At 39.0% G+C, this 21,779-nt stretch overlaps 1 protein-coding gene across 1 annotated transcript in view; it reads right to left on the bottom strand.

The window, feature by feature from the left end:
* DENND1B (DENN domain containing 1B) overlaps positions 1-21,779 on the bottom strand; it is a 149,356-nt gene that overhangs the window by 107,302 nt on the left and 20,275 nt on the right. The window contains exon 3 of the mRNA XM_033067460.1: positions 3,140-3,183. Within this exon, the coding sequence (XP_032923351.1) occupies positions 3,140-3,183 (44 nt within the window). The remainder of the gene's footprint in view (positions 1-3,139; positions 3,184-21,779) is intronic.

Here is a 21,779-nt window from a genome sequence, read left to right as displayed (position 1 = left end):
ACTTCAGACTTCCATTGAAAAATGGGCTTGTAAGACTGAACTCTAGTGTAACCAGTTTGAATAAACAAAACAGCAATTTCGAGATAAAAAACATACGTATCTTTTATCATGGGAATTTTTGCATAAAGGGGATATTTGAACATGCTACAAGACAGTGCTTCTAGGAATATACATTCAAAATACATTTTAAACCAAAAAAAAAAAAAAAAAGCCCATTAAATGGCTACAGCTCATTCTTCATCCAAATTTGAGAGTGGGAGGTTAATCAAAGAAGATCTATATATGCTTAAATCAGAAATCTTCGCATTTTTTCTACAGTACTGAGATTATTCATAACTTTTTCAACATTATCAAACTCATTTTTGTAGCAGTAATGCCAGTAAGACACCAACTTGTAACTCTATGATGTCTCAAACAGATTAGTTCTTCTGGCTCTTGAGGCACTTTTAAATAAATACTTTCTTTGAAATGATAGTGTGGCTCTTTGTACTTCAAATTCTAACCAGCATGAGCTCATTTTTTCATTGACAGTTTTGAGAGTTACTAAAAATGGAATTACTCCCACACAAAAATAAAATAAATTGTGAAAAAAAAAAAAAAAGGTAAATACACTTTTGAAGCATTACTTTTTCTCCTTCCCCATTCTATGTTTTTCTCTTTTCCTTCTTATTCTGGCATCTGAGGAATTACCAGAGAGAAAATAAGAGGTTTCCCTGCAGTCTTAGTAGATAAGGAAATCAACAATGAATCTTTCAAATTCTTTTATGGTACCAAAACCTTGCCTTAATATTTCCTTTACTTGACAGACTGTGAGTCTGTGAGTAAGTAATTATGACAAATCCCTGGTCTTGTCTTCCTTCTGATCAAATCTAGTTTCTATATCCCATCCACAACAGATGGGATGTTTTGCAAAACATGAATTTGGAAAGTCAATATTTAGGAAAAAAGTACACCAAAAGAATATTGACCAGCATCAAAGAAAATGGCAGGGCAGAAGAAAAACAGAAGATTAGAGATGAGGACGCACTGGGAACTTCAGACATACTTAGAGGACAAATGTGAGAAAGAGGAAGAAAATGTCAAAATGGCTTAGACAAGTTTTCTTTGCATTATGAAAGCAACAAAAAGGTGACATGATAAACTGTAGAAAAATTCAGGAAGAGAGGAAAATATTTTGCCCACTGTTATCACATCACTGTGCAAACAGACAGCCCTTCAATTTTAGGAAAGATGATTCTTTGGGATACATCCAAAAACTAACTCACACATTTTACATTTAAAATAGAAATGACTGAAAAACGGGACAGGGAATATTCTTCTTTCCTTTTTTTTTTTTTTTTTTATTTTTTTTTAACATTCTCCAACAAACTTTCATGGAAATTAATCCTGATGGTTTCACTGAGTTTTTGGTTTTTAAAGTAATTAAACCTCGTGGATACTTAGGTCTGCAATGCAAACCTACCCAGTTCAACATGGACACACACATGAGGAGGTTTCTGCTGATTTCAACTCATGACTTGGTTCATGGGTCTGCGTTAGAAGCTGTTATATATTCTGTTTAAATCCAGTGGTTCTAATAGGAAGATTTCACTTGCAAGGAGAGGATTGAAATACCCTGTTTTCCAGGAACACAGGCAATTTACCTGAACCACCAGATTCTCTACAGGGCTGAGACACAATGTGCAGACATGGGTTTTTCAGAGCCCAAAGGCAGAGTGCTGCCTGAGGCCTCTGCTGTTTACAGATTAGGTATGTCTACTGCATCTCTGTATGATTCCCCTCCAGTCTTTAGTGGGATTCATCTTCTAATCATTTTTCTCCACCAGCTGTTCTTTGAATAACCTTCATCTTGCTGAATAAGCTCCCATTTTTTTTCATACATAATTTCTCTTTTCTTTTTTTTTTTTTTAAGAGCAAGTCTTTCTTGGAGAAAAAGAACAAAACAAACTAGAAAAAAAGAATTTAAATTACAATGAAGATGATCATTCTGCAGCCAGGATGATTATCAAAACTTGCTGAATGCCTAGCTGAGAACATATAACAGCACACTTTGCTCATTTGTCACTGTTTTACAGGCTGCACATTTCTGACTGATGCTATTCCCCAACCAGACATCCTACTTTCTATGTTTGTATATTTATTCTTTTCATCATTAATCACCTTATAGATGTCTTCATAGAATCTTGATTAAAAAAAAAAATCAACAATTTATCAACATCTGCTGTACAACAACACTTCCAGATCATCCACTCTAGTGATATTATCAATGAAGAATATGTTTGTCTCAATATCAGTATTAAAACAAGAGCAAAGAAGCCATTGAGACAGAGATATTTATTCTATTTAGCTGCCTTACGTATTTTTCTTTTATGAAAATAAAAATATTTCCACGCAAGAAACTCTTGTAGAAGTTGCTGAAATAATAAAATGTAGTAATTTCATTAAAGTTTAATATTAATAACTTTCATAAAATAGTCATGGGGCAATAAACCCAACACACTAATTAATAGCTTGCTGTCACTACAAACAGTGAAATAATCCATCAGTTGTGTATGTATAAACTTTCCTTTGAGGATTAATTATAGATAGAACATAGGATTTTCACGCTTTCAGAATCAGTAACTTTAGATTAGTCTCTTATAAGGGTCTGAGGATTTTTTTTCCCCCAAGCAAATAACGAGGGTATCTCTAAAATATTACTAAATAACTAAAATCATGCATTGAAAAGGATTAAAGGAATGGAATGCACACATTCTGACATTAAGAGGACATACATGGGTAGCTCTTCAACATTTTTGTTCTGGTGCTTTTTTATAACATCAATATTTGGCAAAGTTTTACTGATAATTTTTTCCACATTTTCAATCCCAAAACAGATAAAAACCCAACATGTCCAACAGGACCACCTGATAAAGTAGTCTATATCAAAACTATGGTGATACAGAGAATTAACATGACATTCCATGCTCTACAACTGCTATTGCATATTCCTGTCACAGAGGCAATCTAATCACCAAGCCACCAGTTGGGTGAAGACTTCCACCCTGCTATCATTAGCATCTGCCTCTCCACAGCTGAATAGAAAAGCTTTTTTATTATTATTCTAACATAAAAAAAAGTTCAATCTCATGTTTCCAACCTGGTCTCCAAAGTCCTCCGGGAACTTCCACAGTACCACTGGATCTGTAAATAATTGACAGACAGCATTAATCAGAGGCAAAGGAACACAGTATTACAGTCAGAGTACATTAATATTAAAGAGAGGGTCAGCTTAGCGTCAAGCTTTGAGGCAAGTGCAAAAAATATATCTAAAAACTAAGCAAGATACTGGATTATTAAAAAGACTTATTTCATATTTATGAAACTGTATGTTTATTGTTTTACATATGGCAGCAGGTCATAATGTACTGAACTCCTTTTATATTCAGTTCTTTATTCTAGAATACCTCATTCTTTAAGCACATTTAATTTTCACTTTTTAATTCAATTAAGAAATAAAGAGATAGAAAACCTCTTTTCATCCCAGGGAAAAAGAACAGAAAATTATAAGGGGAAAAAAAGGCCTCTATAAAAGTACAGAAAAAAATCCTTTGTGATTTTAAGGGTAGTACCAATGTAACCAGCATTCTCAAGGAAGAGTTTAGGGAAGAGTTTAGAAGAGCTAGCATGTTTCAGAGCCATTTAAAAGCAGTATTTCAGCAATAACTCAAAGTTTTCATTACCCTCTTGTAAAATGCTAATCATTAAAATAATCACTGTTATTTAGGCTACATATTAATCTCCACATAAATATTGTTTTGAAAGCCCCTATCACAATGATTGGAACCATAACCTTTCAACAAAAACACAAATTATGACCCTCATCCTGTCCCCCTCGAGCTGTTAATCTCCTTTGACACGAACCCTTCCAAGGTGCTACTGTTATACAGCCACAAACACCCACCAAGCCTCACAGGCTTCTGAACAACACAGCAGCAGCAGTGTTTGTCCACCTGCTGAAAGTGGAATTATCAACCTGCAAGGGAGACCCAGGGCAGTGCCAAAGCCTGGACCAGAGGCAGAGCTCTCTAATTCCTGCTGGTGCCCCAGCCACGGTCAGGCAGAGGCCAAGCAGCAGCTCAGGTGCCCAAGGGCAGGGAAACCAAGGAGAAACAACAGCAAGTGCCAGGAGACACTGCCTGATGGGAACTGCCACCTCTTGTCTGCCTCAGGAGCTGCTGCACTCCTGTCTCCCAAGGAGCCACTGGTTGGGAAACTATTCAGATTTCCACTTCAGGCTCTAACACCAGCACTGCGTGACAACTCAAACTTCCTTCTCATTGACATCAGAACCACAGGGTTTCCATTTCTGGCAAGGTTCAGGGCTTTCTGTCTTCTTCGGGTCCCACATATGTTTGCTGGTGCAAACTGGAGATTTAATGAGAAGGGATATGCCACTGCTGGTGGTGTCATTCCCAGATGCTGATCTCAAATCCTACTGTTCAGCACGGAGCTGTCACACAGGTACATTTGCTGCCGGCCTGGCCACCAGGCTCTGGAGACTGAAGTCAGCATTCCTCCTTCACCCTGAGCCACAATTTAAGCCAATAATAGAATGAACATACATTTCAAAGGTGTTACAAAATTCAACTTGCCAATCAACTCAATGCAATTTAGACCTAATTTGTATCCAATTCAAATCTAAGTTAGTTTTTCAATAATAAATTGAGGCATTTGACTCTACTTGTTGGACAAGCTTGTTTTTTTCCTCAGGACATCTCAGAATGGTTCTACATCTAATAAAATGTGTGTATTTAGCACAACAAATCTCCCTCCATTACTGTGGGGAACAAGAACTTTTGAAGGCAGATACCAAACAAGAGATAATATGCTATATTTATAAGAATATGAGACCAAATAAATACAGGTACTTACAACAGAGACCTTTCTTTCCTGATCTATTTTGTGCATATTTAAATTGCAAACAAGTCTGTATAATGACCAGGTACAAGAGGAGTTTGACAATCCTGTAAAGGAGCTCTTGTTTTTATTCCATATTAGTATAATGAAAAAGAAAGCAATTGCATATCAACAGTGATCCCTGATAAATCCAAGGAGTAGCAAGTATGGTAACATATCAAATACTCGATGTTAAGTAATCCATAAATTACTTGCTAAAAAGCCAGAAAACACAGAATCCAAAAAAAAAAAAAAAGAACTTCGGCAGAACTTGTAAATCTAATGCCATATGTCCACAAACATTTCAAGGATAATTTCTCTTTGAAAGAGCAATCCCTGTGCACTCCCACTACCAGGTACTTGTTGGTGAAGCTGTAGCACTGCCTGTCTCCTGCTGGTGCAGACTGTCACAGCCAGATGAGGGAACTGACCCAGATCAAGCCACCTGCCTGAAACTTTTCAGGTCAGCGTTAACTAGATCAGTTCCCCAAAACCCTTGGGTTTGCACCAGAAAAAAAGGAAGAAAAACTGGGGAATAGGGAGTTGTGGTGAGAAGAAAGCAGGACTGCTTCATGCGGTAGCAGTCCAGCATCAAGTATTTGCTACAGCTCGTGCAACACAAGCTGGTTACCAGCTGCCTCCAGTTCCGTTTCTTATCACCCATTTCTTGTTCACAACTTCCCAAGTCTTGCATTACCATTTATAGGTGCTTCTCTTGCAAAACCCAAGTGCTATGGGCTGTGAGGAGGTGAGGGGACTGCTCTGCAGTGAGGCTGGGCTGCTGCAGCATCCCCAGCCAGGAGCTTGGCAACATCACCTCTTCCCAGCAGTGAAGCCAGGCAGATGGTTTTGGCAGATGTGAAGTAGTTACATGAGAAACAGTATAGTGAATGCTTTAGCAACGCAGTAACAAAACCACTGGGCTTTCTGAAATCGGACAGAAATGTAATTTCTTTGTAATTTCTTTCATTCACTTTCCTTGGTGCACATGTAAGTGCCAGGCTTCAAAATAGGAAGCAGATCACAACAGCAAAACCTCCAGGTCTTTTTGGTTTTTTTAAAAGGTCACAGTCATGAGCAAAGTACACTCTCAGGATTTAGCAAAACTTTGGGTTTGGGGTCAAAACATGGGTAAAATGTACACATCAGTGAGGTGCCAGCAGAGCTAACAGCATTTCACAGGGCCACCCTTTATCTACAGGCAACAAGATCAACAGCTCTAATAAGTTCTTTTGGTGCCCTGATATCCCAACAGACAAAAAACCTCTAAAACTTTAGTGTCCTGCTCATCTTGCCATCTTCACTTCATACTAAGGCTCTCTCATACTACTCCAGTCTCACTTGAAATGGTAAAAACAAATCTAAAGTAAGTTCCAGTTCACTCCACTATAGGTATAACAACAGGCATTTTCATATCATGAAAGGATATTCATATCATGAGAGGAGAATTCAAGTCATGTGATCTAAACAGGAAGAACAATGCTTTTAATACTCCTTCATGAAAACAAAAAAGAGCCAACATTACAAAATATATTCCAAACTCAATCCAAGAAAAACCTTTGGTGCTACACTCAGCAAAAATTACATGCCTTCAAGACTAGTCCAACTTCTTTGAGCTGGGTTTTGCAGTTGTTATTACTGGCTTTTAACTGCTTATTTTAGTAGGTACTTGCCATACATTTATAAGTAAGAAAATCTGATGTGACTTGTGCTTCAAAAAGAGAAGTTACTATATTATTTATATGCCTTTACTCTCTGAAACCAAACCCTAACATCTATAAAAAGCCTCAGGATTTTATGTTAATTATCCAAGTCTGGGATTGGGTTTTTTTTTTCAAAAGATTATGCTTTTGGAGCTAGGCTCAGACAATATCTGACACATCTTTGGGGCAACTTCTCAAAAGGGCTGCAAAGGAAGAAACAAAAGGGTACCGATTTAGAAATAAAAAGAGAAAGTATAATCTGATTCTGCAACTTCATGCACTCTATCTTCAGATTTACAAAGACTGAATTTTCCTTTCCCCTGAGGATTACTTTCCAGATACCCCGCCTGATCTGGCAATGTTAGGTCAATTTTATGCTGATTTTATGGGTGAGAGGATGAGAACCACTCAGAAATAGCTGTTGTTATAGTGAGCTGAGGAACTACTGAATTTCTCCTCATTCACTTTTTCTAACAGACTTTCAGGACAAATGGTTTGCATCAATTCTAAGCAAACGTAGTAGTAAGAGGAAATTTTCAAATGTACACACAACATAGTTTGTGTGGTACATGTATAAATGTACATATACTGTTGCATGTGTAAATGGATATTTCCAGCACAAACAGCACTTTTTCCTATGCCTGCCACATCCAAGACAAATCTCAGCACCTGCCAGTAACATTTGAAAATTCCTTTGCTAAATATCCTACAGCATTGGAAAGGACATCTCCCTTGGTAGGAGCCAGGTGAGAGACAGTCATGGAAAGGTTTGTTGAGGTACCAAAAGAGTGCAGTACAATTACAAAGAGAATAATGAGTCACATGCAATGCTTAAAAAAATAGAATTCAAGATGTCATAATCTAGAACTGCTCCAGAAGACAAATGCAGGCAACTATGACACCCACTAAGACAAGAGGAAAACATATGCAGATCCTCAAGGTAATTTCTCTCAAAAAATCTATTCCTGTAGAAGCAAGGTCATAAAGCATGTCATCTGTATTTTCAGGAAAAGAAGTTCTAACACAGTTTAACTTCTGTAACAAATCAAAGACAATATAATGACAGAGTAGATTAGAGAAGCAGTACATTCTAAGCTAAGGAAAAAAAAAGAAAAAAAAAAAAAAAAGCTTTGTGAGTTGTAACTTTCCCAAAAACTGACAAGTTAAATACGCTCTAAAAATACTCTTCATAATCATCCAGCTTGCAGATTATAAATGCCACACAAAAATACAATAGGATAAGGTAATTAGCACACATTCAATTTGGTAATGGAAGAGAAATTACAAACACATGCTGAGAAACATCATCTCGGGTAACTCTCTTGGATAGCAACAGAGAATATTTCAGACAGGAAAACACAGCTAAGGTGAAATTAAACAGATTTAATTAAGTAGTCCAGTGATCTGGAGAGAGGAGGAATCTTCATCCCTGTTGGTGGTACAGAGTAGAACATACAAAAAGACTGCCAAGCAGAGTTGGTCATGCTTGGGACACAGGACTGGACTGGATGACTGCTCAGTATTCCTCCAGTTACATCTCTCTGATGCTGTACAGATTTTCACTGGAAAAAAGCTGTCAGTACAGAGGGGAAAGAAAACACTGGGGCCAGGAGTTAAGGGGGTGGGAAAGAATTATAATGAGGAAAAGGAAGGCAGCAAAGCAAAGCTTACTGCACACTGTTCTCCTTTCTTGTCTGGAAAAAGCAAGTGCCACATTTTTTTCCTTACGTGAACATGAGAATATAATTAATAAATCTTAAATTATCTATCATTATCTCAGGGAACAACACATTTAAGCAATAAGCAGAATGGATTTTGTTAGACTAAGTAATTTTCAGCAATAAAAATTAGTCATCCAAGTTTATGATACTGCTATTGTTCAAAAACAAAGGACTCTTATACTTTAAAAACTTTTCCAGAAACACACAACAGTAATTCTAGTGATGCTTTTAAAACTATATAGTATTTAATACTCAACCAAATCACTACAACAGTGATTCAGAAAAAAAATAAGAGATGAACCACAACGTGCAACCCAAGGATTTTTATAGATGAAATCATCTGATGAAAAAAACAGCATTCACATAAAAAAAAACACCTCCTTGCAAAAAATGACTTTTGTATATCATATTGAAATCTGCCTGTTAACAGTTTCATACATGAAGTGCTAGAAATGGAGTAGAATGGGAGGCCCTGCTGCTAGAAGATCTGGGTGCACCAGTGGTCTTAAGCTCCCTGGTTCGGGGGATCAAAGAGGAGCACCAGCCAGGAACAGAAGGAAGAAGGGCAGGATGCCATGGAAAACGGGAGAAGAAGGGAGTTACAGAATGCTCCAAGCATCAGTAATCAAAGAAATAACAAGAACAAATACATTGAAGCAATTTAGTTGTAAAAAACTGAAACTAAGAAACAGTCACTAACTTCTTGGGCACCTAAAACCTGTCAGATTAAAGATAACATGCAAACAAAGGTCCCACTACAGAAAATATCTTCAAGTACACTTTTATACAAATCATGTAGCAAAACATATTTACAAAGCTATATCAAATCTTAACAATCCAGCACCTTCAACTCTTTTACTCACAAGTATGCCTTCCTTAATGGCCTCCACAATTTCAAACAGTTCCTACTTCAGCAAATAGCAAAGGAACAAGATAAAAATGACGTAATTGACATGAATTACAGAAAAATGTTAGCAAGTTCCAGTAATTATATTTGCCAGCTTTTCTTATATATTAATACAGTGAGACTCTTCAGGGTCTCTAGGTGGGACCTGCCTTTCAAAATCAACCACAGCATGGCCACAGTACAGCAGCCCAGCATCTCCTGTCCCCTCTCCCTCACCCACACCAGTGACATCTGCCTTGTCTTCAACTGATTGTAAAGCTTATGCCCCATTTTGAAAAATTATTTAGGCATTGAAGGTACCCATCTCACACTGGCATCAAAGGTGATATTTGGAGTGTGTGCTTTTGACATTTTTGCTTCCAACTTTTCTCATAGAAAGCAAGGTGTGAACTAAATGACAACAGAGTCAACAAACATGCTAAATACTGACCTTTGGGAAATGGAAAATGGAAAATAACAGTTTACTAGCCTCAGTTACAGTCACCGGAGCTGTTATCTGTAAGTCTTTGTGCTGCATTTGCCAATCAGAAATGTTATTTTTGTATCAGGTTAAGAAACAGAATTACAAAGATCTTACTGGCAAGATGAAAGCATCTTCCTTCCAGGAGGATTCTTCTCCTAAAGAACTGTTTTTAACTGTCGTAGTAACACCTACAATTGCAGTAATTTCTGTAAGATGTACGCTTGAAAAATGCTCCCAGTCACAAATAGCACAAATTTCTCACGGATTTATCAATTGCCTCAGAATTTAATTACATCTTCCTATAAACACATAATGCTTAGCAAATTATTTCAGGATACCAGTGGTCACACCATGTTTGTGGAAATCCAGAATTTTGGTTCTAATACATGAGGAAAAAAGATACAATCCATATCTCTAAGAGTCAGTCAGCCCTTAACAAAAACCACTCACACGTGCACCACGATCTTCTCTACTTCCCACAAAACCCATTCACATTTGCAGGCGGTGGGTCCAGCCCAGCCAGCCCCAACACATCACATCACAGCAGCTCCACAGCTTTCAGGTGCTGACCACTGCTGCCCCACCGAGGCATTAACAGCTCACCAACCACACTGAAGTGTGACAATCTGACGTGTCTACAGGGCACTGCAAAGCCACACACGACATTCGCTGATTGTACCATTTATCACAGAGTTATTTTCAAATATTTCTACTTTTAAACTTATGTCACAAAGGTTCCTCAAGGTTTTCAGAAATGTGATAACAGCGTGCAAATACTGACCTCCCAACTACTCACATGCAAGGTTCAGCTAAGTACATTGTAGAGAAGCAGGACTTTGTCAGGTTTTGGACCTGAAACTTCCTTCAGTCTTTCATATTTCCCTGTCTGTAAGGCACTTGAACTAGGAAATAAGTACTACTTCCCCTTTTACAGGCAGGGAGATGGTTAAAAGTTCTAGCCACAACTTGACATCTCCTTCAGAGCAGCAGGTCAATCCCTTTTAGCCCAAGAATTTGTCCCACTGAAGGACAGAGCAGAAGTCGTTTCAGCTTACTACAGACAGAAAGAAAGGATCCTTTTGGCTGCAATGCTATTAGCCATGCTTCTAGCTAAAACCTTAATCAGGGTGAGAGTTCATTGCACAGATAGTGCACAGATAAAATGGGTATGTTCAGCCTTTATTTTGTCTCTTCACGAGATAAGCAGGGGTTTCTTTTACCTGATAAGTCTTTAGAATGACCTTGTAAAGTACAGCTACAACTGTATGCCTTTCAAAGCTGTGTTACTCTTAAATTTTCCTACTCCTAAGTTGTGATCGTGAGTGAATCATGAGAACAAGGATCTAAGAACTAAAGCAGAAGATGAAGCAAGTGTGCATCACATATGTCTCCAGTCATTGCTAATGTTTAAGGAGTGTTTACAAAACAAAAAACTTTTGCTATCCCCGGGTCTCTTGTTCAAAGAAATTTAAAGGAGACAGGCTGTGCTGTGATCTACTGATATGAACAATATGAAAAGAGCAACAGCATTCACCTTCACAAGAAAACACAAGTTTTGCACCCTCCCCATAAGAATGAAAGAGTAACTTGCCACACTCCTTTACAAACAGACATTGTGCAGGGGTTTCTTCATTTTAAATGAAGATATGGGACTTAAAGTTCTTAAAAAATATTATGGGCTACGTGAAATTTTCCTATATTAGGAAACATGCAATACTGATTTTATGAAAGATCTAGAAAAGTTCAAGTAAATCATTGCCAAACTATATGTACTAACTAGGAAGAAGCAAAACTCCTGCCCTGCCAAGTACATAGGGATCGACCATCATTTGCTCTTCCATGTCAGTGATGTCTGACCAGAGACAACCATTTCATATCACAGACTACACTGTCATATTTGCTTTATGGAATCCACACACACTGCATATAGAAAAATTAAAAAGCTTTTGGCACATGACAAAAACTACATCTCACTGCATTATGGATATCTGAGTTACTGCCTCCTGATTTACTCCAAGAAAAACAAATTTGGTGTCAGCTTGGACATGAAACCAGGGATATATGTGACCCTATAAAGCAAATGGATTGATTGCAGAAAACACAGAGTGATATCCAAGTCATTTTTGACAGGCATTTTCCAAAAATAATACAGAAATAAATCTTACATTAGAGTTAACATGCCTTAAAAATAAATTAAAGCAATAAAAAACAAAACCAAAAGTTTAATCCTTCTGCAAGTTTTTTTTGTTTTGTTTTGTTTTTTTTTCTCTAGGCAGAAGTTAGTCCACTCTTTAGCTACTTCAAGAAAAAAATGAGTGCTACAGGCCAAAGATGATATAATGACTATGTATGTACATCATCTCTTGCCTGAACAGTGCAGCAACATTCCTTCCACTTTCTGCTGGTGAGGACCACATCCTGGGCACAGCCCAACTGTGGGTACTTGACGGCACAACTTCCCACTAAATTATGCCTCTTGTCTTAAATACTGACTAGCACAAGCAGTAAAATGCGATTACTAAATAATTAACAGGTAAGTAACTACCTATTACTCAACAGCTTGCAGGGACAAATTACCTAAAGGCCAGAGCAATAGTGGAATACATAATATCTTGGAAAAGCAATCCCACTGCTACTGTCTTCACAACCAAGGACAGCTACAGGGAGAAGGAGTTAGATTCTCTCTTCATTGTCCTATTCTAGATTATTTATGAAATTTTATTTAATTAATACAGATACTACTGTATTCACCCCATCTCTATGATTATGCTGTGAAACAAGACTAGGAATTGTGCAATGATATTCTGCTTATGTGTGAGAAAGAATGAACACAACTGCACATTATAAAAACATAGTTTCAAATTCTTTATCCTTTTTTGTTTTCATTCTCCAATTACAAATATCTTTTTTTCTACATTAAATTCAGACCTTTCACATTTTGCTCACAGGCTGTGGTAGGAAGGTATGGAAGTAGAAAACCACTGGCAACCAGGACCTGGCCTAAAAAATTCCTACTCCTCTGAACATCTCCAGTACTACAGCTGAAACATCTATCTTCAGAAACAGCTATAATTATATAAACCGACATTTCATAATTTTATATATGTGAATTAAAACAATCACAAACCTTAGTTACACAGAGCTCCAGAATTCTAACAACCATATTGGTTAACCATAGAGTACATATAGTTTGCTACATAAGTAAACAGTTCACAGACTTTCATTTTAAATTATGTATTTTCTAGCATATTCTGATTCAGTGTTCATTTTAATCTTTGTTGTTCATGACACATTAAGCCAGAACAAAGATGAAGGAGCACTGATCAATAAGCACAAATCTTTTTTTGCCTTTCCTTTCCATCTTACCCCAAATCTATTTTAATATCATCAGGGGGAAAAATAAAACTCATCAGTCACCTGATGGAGTAATTCAAAACTTAACCAAACAGGGCTAATGGGTGAGAATTGAAATGAAAACACCTTGACAAAGAAAGCAATTTCTTTTCTTCGCACTCTTCAGAAGCTGTGGGTGATCGCTGTAATCGAACCATCTACGGCAAGGGGCCATCTGTCCCAAGGGCCCTTCACGTGAGCAAGAATCAGCAACAAAATATTTTAGAGGCTGGCCCACATGCACCCACCTGATATGTCTACAGCAGGCAGCTGAAAATCAGTGTTTTGACATTTTTCCCATACCAATCCTTAAAAGTCAACACTAAACTCTTGATAAGAACAGAACAAAAAGAGCAGGTTAAGAGAGGTTGCTTACAGAAGGATCTGTGTTACACCAACAGCTGAAATCTCCCCTGTCATGAAGTACTCGTGCTTTACTATCCAAGTGCCATGCTCAGAAAAAAGGCTGCAGAAAACAACCTTTACACCCTCATTTGTGTTACAGTCCCCTCTAGGATTCGTTTTTGCAGCTAATGAAGATATATCCAATCACTCACCAAACCACCCTCACAGAATCACCAAACCTTGGGATCCTTCCACAGAAAACAAACTAAACATTAGGAAAGGGTCTATCAGACATTTCCGAGGCAGCAACCACACACAGGGCATGCTGAGCCCCAGGGGATCAGGCAGAGGCACCCTGGCTTTGACACCTGACATCCCAGGGAGCACAGATCATTCTGATCCCCACCAAGGACCCACCAGAACTGAGAAGAGGTTGCATGTCACCCCCCTCCCAGGGATGTTCAAAACGGGGCATTTTTGCTTTACTAAGCCTTTTTAAAGGGAATACCACACATGGCAGAAGGCTAATGCAATTTATTTCTTCAGCATTTTCTAACTGAACAACAGATTGGTATTTTAGTAACATAAACCCTGACATAGCTACAACTCTCTGCACCCTTCTCTCCATCTGTTTCAAGACTCTGAAGAGACACAAAGTGGATAGAGAAGGAAATTTGTTGTTGCTGTTGAGCTGCATTAACAATATTGGTCCCTCTCTGCTTCAGTAGAGGTTGAACACAGACCCAGTCAGCAGCACAGCACACTGGGAATTAGAAGCAGCATACTATTTTTTCAGTCCTGCCAGTTACCTGTTGCCTGACCTCAAATCAGTTATTTCAGGTTCCCAAACATCATGAGGTCTTTGATATTTATTTCTGTTTTGTTCAGAAGAAAGGGTACTAAAAAAGGGACATTTCCATGGGGGCCATGTTTAGTTATTTCAATGCACAGGCCACACAAACACGTAAAACAAGCAAAGGCAAGTCAAAGGGCTTTCTCACAGGTGTTTACAGTTACCCAGGTCAAAATTTCCAATTATGTGTTGGAGAGGGGTCAGCAAAACCCAAGATGCAAACAGCAACCTGAAATACATGAAGAGCCTGCACCAGAATGGTCTTGTGTCCTGCAGCCCTTGAAGCATGAGATCTGGGTTGAGTTAATAATCCCAAAGCACATTCAACAACTAGGAAATTCTCCAAGATGGTTCTTGATATCACATAATTCAGTGAATAAACAGAATGCTATTTATTCAGAATAGCAAAGTAGAAAGGGTGATGTAGATTCATGATTTTAATTTACATCCCATTACAAAGTAGAGTGATGTGGTTAAAGTGCAATGTTGTTTTATTTTACAAAACCTCAATGCCTAATGCCTGCTTTGTCCAGTGAAATCTCAAATAAATCATGCACAAAATAGTGAAAATTAATTTAACAGTGTGATAATAGTAGACAATATATTTCACTCTAATAGAAAAAGCTGAAGTTCAAAACAGCACACTGCACTCGCATGGCCCAAGAGGGGTCAGAACTCAACACATCCTTTGTAAATTGAGCCTTTCCAGAAGGCAAGGTCAGAAGCTGCCTTCTCCCATTTCAGCAGTCTGCATTCAAACTAGCTGCTCGAAAAGTACAAGAACTTTTTTGTCAGAAGCAGTTACTCCAACTGCACCCTGCGAGGTAACACGGCTGCGCTGGTGGGTGGGAGCCCAGGCCAGGCCAGCTTTGCTGGCTGGAAAGCCAGGACACACCAGCCAGGCATGGCAGGCTCCAGCTGCTCCATCAGCCCCTCACAGAGCCAAAACAGCAGCCCAGGGAGTGCTTCCCACTATGCAGAGCAGAAAGGACAAAGAAAGAAGACCCGTACACACTTGGAAGAGCAGTGCAGATGGGAAGATAAAAACTACAGGAAGGGAGCATTGCAGAATGATGGGCCATCCCTGTGTCTGAACTGGACATTACTGAAGGGGCAGAAATGAAGAGCTTAGTTTTACTTTCCTAAAAGCATTACAGCAGAAAGAAGTGAGATGAGGCCAGGGAAAGCATGAGTAATGCCTCTGTGCACCATATAGCAGTAAAAAAAAATAGCAAGGTGAAAAAATGATGTTATTATTATTACTGATGGGAAGGAACAAGGAAACACTTATTAATAAATCAACAACAGCATAAATTAAGGTTGTCTCATCTGAAAATACTGATTTACCAAATAAATCTGGTGCTAATATTTCCAAATGAACCTAATAGCCTGCACAACAGTTATTTACACACAGAATGCACAAGGAGCTAAAATACACAGCACTACATGTAACGTTACACGCTCTATTACATTAACCTGTATGAAGAGTTGCATAAAAAGTTCTCCTGTCAACCACTGCCCTTCTCTCACTGCCCAATTTCTCCCTGTTCAGTGTTGCATGGAATGTTTGAAGCCATTGGAAGGGCTACATTATCTTGCCTTCCCTTGTCTACGTACTTCAGCTTCTTCCTTGACACAGCTGATGAAACAAACCTCAGATTTCCTACAAGCCCCACATCACTTCCAGTCATTTCACGCCCATGCTCAGTCCTCCTGCACGTTCTCCATCTCCACCAGTAAGACACTGTGCTGCTGTGGCTGCAGGTTCACCACTGCAAGGCCTAAGAGGAGAGCTCAATGGATCTGTACAGTTTGGTAACAACTTGTTAACTACATGGAGCTTTTCTCTTTATTCTTTGTTTTGTTTCTGAAAATGAAAGCCATCCACCTCCTGGAGCACAGCTGAGCTCTATAAATGTATGTAAGAACCTAGACTGGCACAGTGTACAGTGGGAATCAATGGTACAAGCTGAAAGTAAAATTATTTCTGATCTAAAGAAATCACAGTTATGACTGGATAAGCCTAAGAAAACAGTACCATCGCCTCATTGATCATTTAAAAGGAAAACAAAAAAGGCTAAGAACAGTAAGAATTAATCACAGGTGTCAACCAATCTTCATTAGAAATGCAAAAGAATCTTTGGAGGAAATATTAAAATATTTTCAGACAAGCCATTGAAATACACTACACTGCAGCAAAAACCTATCACTATCCATGCACATACACTTCTCATCAAGAACAACTCAATATGCAGCTAGAGAAACCAGAAGGTGCTTTGCTTTAAGATAACTAATTCCATTTTTTTATTAATGAAGACTAATCATAATCGCTCATGCTGAAAGTTTCATAATCAATAAGATAGAATGCACTTGTAAATTATGTGTGCATACAATAACATATCTCCTTATATCATCTTTTTAATTCATTGTTTTTATAATTAGCAAAAAAACCCACAGGATATGGAAATATTGCTGCACTTTTCAAGTACAAAGACATACATTCTCTCAAGCATGCCTCAGATAACTCCTCTCTTATCTTGAGTCTTCCATCACTCTGATAAACAAAAATCCCTGAACTTTTCAGAGCAGGGAAAATCCACTAATATCTGAAAATACTAAAAACAGATTTCAAGAATCACAGATGTACAAATATCACATCTTAATTTTAACTAGTTATCCCAAATTACTTATTATTGTTTAAATTCTTCACTCCTGTCAAGCCCACAGAGGATTAGGCAAATTCCACAGAACAATATTCTGCCTAAAACTGTAAAGTGTACCTCCTTCCTTCAGGGAAAATTCTGTTTAATGTATTTATCGATGGTTTGGACGAGGGGATGATGCCCACCCTCAAGTTTGAAGATGAAAACTAGTTGGGTAGGAGTCTTGGGCAGGAATGCTGATCTGCTGGAGGGCAGGAAGGCTCTGCAGAGGGATGTGGGCAGGCTGTATTGATGGGCTGAGACCAACAGCTGAGGGGTTCAATTAGAGCAAAGTGCCAGGTGCTGCACTTTGGCCACAATAACCCCATGCAATGCTACAGGCTGGGGGCAGAGTGGCTGAAAACCTGTCTGATGGAAAAGGACTTGGGAGTGCTGGCTGACAGTGGCTGAACAAGAGCTAGCTGGGCACAGCTGGCCAAGAAGGCCAAGGGAATCCTGACTTGGATCAGGAATGGTGTGTCCAGCAGGACCAGAGCAGGGATTGTCCCCCTGTAGTCGGCACTGGTGAGGCAGCACCTCAAACTCTGTGTTTGGTTTTGGGCTACTCGTTTCAGGAAGGACATTGAGATGCTGGTGAGTGTCCAGAAAAGGGCAACAGAGCTGAGGAAGGCTCTGGAGCACAAGTCTGATGAGAAGCAGCTGAGGGAGCTGGGGGTGTTTAGCTCAGAGAAAAGGATGCTCAGGGGACAGCTTACAGATCTCTACAACTGCCTGACAGGAGGGTGTAGCAGGTACAGGGTTGGTCTCTCCTCCCAGGTGACAAGAGATAGGACAAGGGGAAATGGCCTCAAGTCGTACCAGGGGAAATTTAGACTGGATATTAGGGAAAAATTGTTCACAGAAAAAGTTGTTGAGCACTGGAACAGGCTGCCTAGTGAAGTGAGGAGGTCACCGTCCCTGAGAGGTATTTAAAAGACATGCTTGTGTGCTTTGGAACATGGTTTAGTGGTGGAGTTGGCAGAGCTGGGTTAAGGTTGGACTGAATGATCTTAAAGGACCATTAGAGAAGAGGTTTAGACTCCTTTTCAAGATTGCAGAAGAAATAATTATGGGGGGAAAAAACCTCTCTTATTTTCCAAACTTTGATAGAATACAATGAAAGGTGCCTACTCTAAAATATATCAATATTTTAACTTCTGATGCGTCCCTAAGGGCAAAAAATATCAGTCATTTAGATTGAGAACATCATTTGATCCCATTAAGTTTGAAGAGCCAAAAAGATTCATGTTCAATTCATAAAGTGACAAAACTAACCCATTAGGAGCAAGGCAAAAAAGTCTATAAAGGGTTCCTCATTTTACTTTCACTTAATAGCTATGGAAATCACCTGCTCAGGTAATTCTAGCAAGAACCACAATCTAAACCTTTCATTTATGATTTATATAATAAACAACTTTGCAAGTTTAACAAGGTCTTCACTAAAATTCTGTATTTTAATATCAGTCAATCCAATAGAGCTCCTAAGGAACGCAAGAAAAATGAAGTGTTTTTTCTTTTTCTCATTTGAAGATGTGTCAGATCATGGGTATACTTAGTACCATCTTTCTGAGGAATTTACCCCTAAAACATTTAAAAAGAAGAAAGATGGATGTCTGTGAAATTGAGAAACAAGATTAAACTCGGTCAAGAGTCAGAGGATGCACAATGTCTGAGGATGTGCTATTTCCAAGCACAAATAAAATCAAGCTTGTACCAAAATCTATCTCCCTGAGTGCTGAGAGGCCCTGCCACTGACTTGCTGAGGAACACTGCTGGTTCCTGATCACTTCTCTGAATGCAAGTGGTCTAAAGCTGTCCAGGTCATAAGCAAGTGTTTGAAGATGCGACATGTGAAGAGGGTCAACAACAAAGCCTGGCTTTAATCCCTTTGTGTGAAGCAGGAAGAGGAATTTACCTCATATACACAATACATCTATGTCCAGCGAAGTATAAAACTTCCAGAGGTGAACAAGCAAGGCATTATGTCTTCTTTGCTTTTTTCCATGCTGGGAGAGGCCGGGAGGGAGCTGAGCAGTGCTTCTCATGGGCTGGAGGAAGTGAAGCACAAGGAATGGGTGTATGCCAAGCAAGGAGCTTTAGTGCACCAAGTGCATTAATCACTGTTGGTATCTTCTCCCAGCCTGAGCCAAGAGCAGCACAACCCATTAGTCCAAACGGGTGGACCTGAGAATATGAGAGGCTTAGCTATTAGTTAACATAACTTCCATCATTTCTAATTGGATTGTGACTAAATTCCCAGCACTGATAATACCAAAATGAGATCAGAGGAGAAAGCCTCCATATTCCCTTTGCACAAAGATTGGAAACAGCTCTCCCCTGCTGTTGTACAATAGCACTGACCACCCAAAGATCCATGGCTTTAGCTAAGAGACCCATCTCACTGCCTGTTGAACACGTGACCATGCGATTACTCTGATGTTTCTTTACAAATTGTAAAAAACAGCCCAGAAACAGTGCAAAGAGTTAGAAGGCCAAATATTAAATGATGTTAATCTACACAAAGGAAAATACGAAGCAAAAATTGTAATGACAAAAGGACCTGATATGGGCTGAGGAGGAAGAAAGCAGTGTCTGTGTTTTTCAGGACCGCTGAAAGATTTGATTTTGTTTTGGGGATCTCTTTATCAAGCATTTAAAACAGAGCTATGCAAGCTCCAAAGCTCCAAACTCTGTAGCAATCCACAACTTAGTCAGAACACATCTTCAGACTTCCTTGCAGCCCATCAGAACTCCTGTAACCATTCCTGACACTCATTTGCTTGACCCATTTCTGATAAACAAAGAATGGAGTACTTGAAGTATTTTTCCCCCTTGTTCATCCCATTCTTCGCTGGTCTCTTGTTTTGTAGTCAGAGGTTAAACTGCTGACCTCTCACCTTCAAGGCAAGTTTTTCCCCCCTTCCATAAAAGGTTTTTCACAGTGTGCAGCATTCGGATTAGCCCCTATCCCCCCGAACAAAAGCTATGCCTTTGTACCACTGGTTTGGGCACGGAGTCCGTACATCAGAGGAAGCTGCTCCTACTTACCATTCACAATAACTATATTGTGAGGCCCCTCTAACGCCTCGTCTCTCAGTGTCTAGACTTTCACCCAACCAGCCAGCAAAAAGAAAATCCTGTAAAGCACTCAACTGAAAATTAACTATGGTATCCTGTTGTGAACCTGATGAAGACGTTATTTGAACATACGGTAAAACTTTCCATTGTTTAACATAAAGATAAGAGAAAAACTTTTAAAGCCCTGAGGTTTAAATAGTCATAGGGATCAATTAACTCATGGGTCAGTAAATGCATTTTATAAGCAAGCAGCTATTGCTCATGTGTGTCTTTAAAATAATACACAGATTATTAAATTATGCCCAAGCACCCAGTATTCTGGATATTTGCAGAGCCTAATTTTATACGCACTATGGATACACTAAAGCAGAACTTGAGACATACAAAAAGAATTGTATCTTCCAGAATTAATTGAAAGCGTAGCATCACTACTGCCCACTGTCCCAGTTATCTTCAGCAAATAAAATAAAAGAAGTATGGCAACACAAGTATTTTATGCCTTGCCGTATGAAACAAGACCTGTAAGGAAAACTGTAGGCAAGCTAGGGTATCTATAAAGTTAAACAAACCATTGGATTTTCCAGGAAAAAAAATTGCAGTGACTTGTATTTTGTTTCTTTGCAACACCTGCATTGCTGTAGCATGACTAATCCACAGTAGCAGGACAATTTACTGAAGTGGACTAACATTAATAAAAATCTATTCTTTCATCTTGAGGGAAAAGAAAAAAACAAGTAGGCTAGTGAAAAAAATCTAGATCTGAGCAATATCTTCATGTTTGAATAAGTATATATTTTGAAACTCTGAAAAGAATTTATTATTGCAGAAAAACTGATGTTTGCATCTTCTTGGGATTCTTGTGACCTCTTTTGAGTGTGTACTTGGAAAGAATTCCCTGGGCTTTGCTAGCAGAATAAGGCACAGCTGAGGAAATGCATCTCTCTCATCAATTTCCCCAATCTGTTATGAAAAGAGAGCCAGAGTATCTGAAAATAGGAGGCAAACAAATTGCTGTCTGGCATAGGTTGATTGATTGGGGGAACATGAGAGGGTGTGCTAGGTTTTTTGGGGAGGTTGTTTGTTTTTTTTAAAGCGTGTTTTGTGCTGAAACAAGAAAGTGTGAAATCTTCCTTGTCATAACAGGCAAAATAAAACAACAACGTTTATCCTTTACCAGCACCCCACAGTGCCTGGTCATGGCAGCAGCACGAGGAAAGTATCGGGATTTGGGAGCCTGGACACAAATGCAACAATCCAGGTAGGGCCTAAAACAACCCCAGTTCTCCCAACAGGCAAACAAGGTTGGATTTGCAAAGGAAACAGAAGTCAGGAGATAAGAACCTTCTCTGTCTTCAGGAGCATCAGACATCAGGCACATCTCCCTCTGCCACTCTGGTCACTCATGCTTAGGTAGTATTTTAATGTTCCTTGTAATGCCCTTAAAAAAAAAAAAAACCCACACAGGATAGCTGTCAAACCTAGAGACTGTTGTGTATTAACCTCTTTGGCTATAAAAGTACTTAAGTCAACTTCTGATGTTTTAGGCTCTGTGATCTCTCCCAAGACTGCCTGGCCTGCTTCCCAAGGAGAGATGTACTGCACACTGGAATCACTGCCTGCAGCACCTGCTGCACCGCCACCAGAGCACAAGCACCCTCAGGCTTCTACTGAACTAC

Source organism: Catharus ustulatus, chromosome 9 (assembly GCF_009819885.2).
Source record: "Catharus ustulatus isolate bCatUst1 chromosome 9, bCatUst1.pri.v2, whole genome shotgun sequence".
In the NCBI taxonomy this organism is placed as follows: Eukaryota; Metazoa; Chordata; class Aves; order Passeriformes; family Turdidae; genus Catharus; species Catharus ustulatus.
The sequence above is the reverse complement of the archived record's forward strand: the minus strand, read 5'-3'. Positions and strand labels throughout refer to the sequence as shown.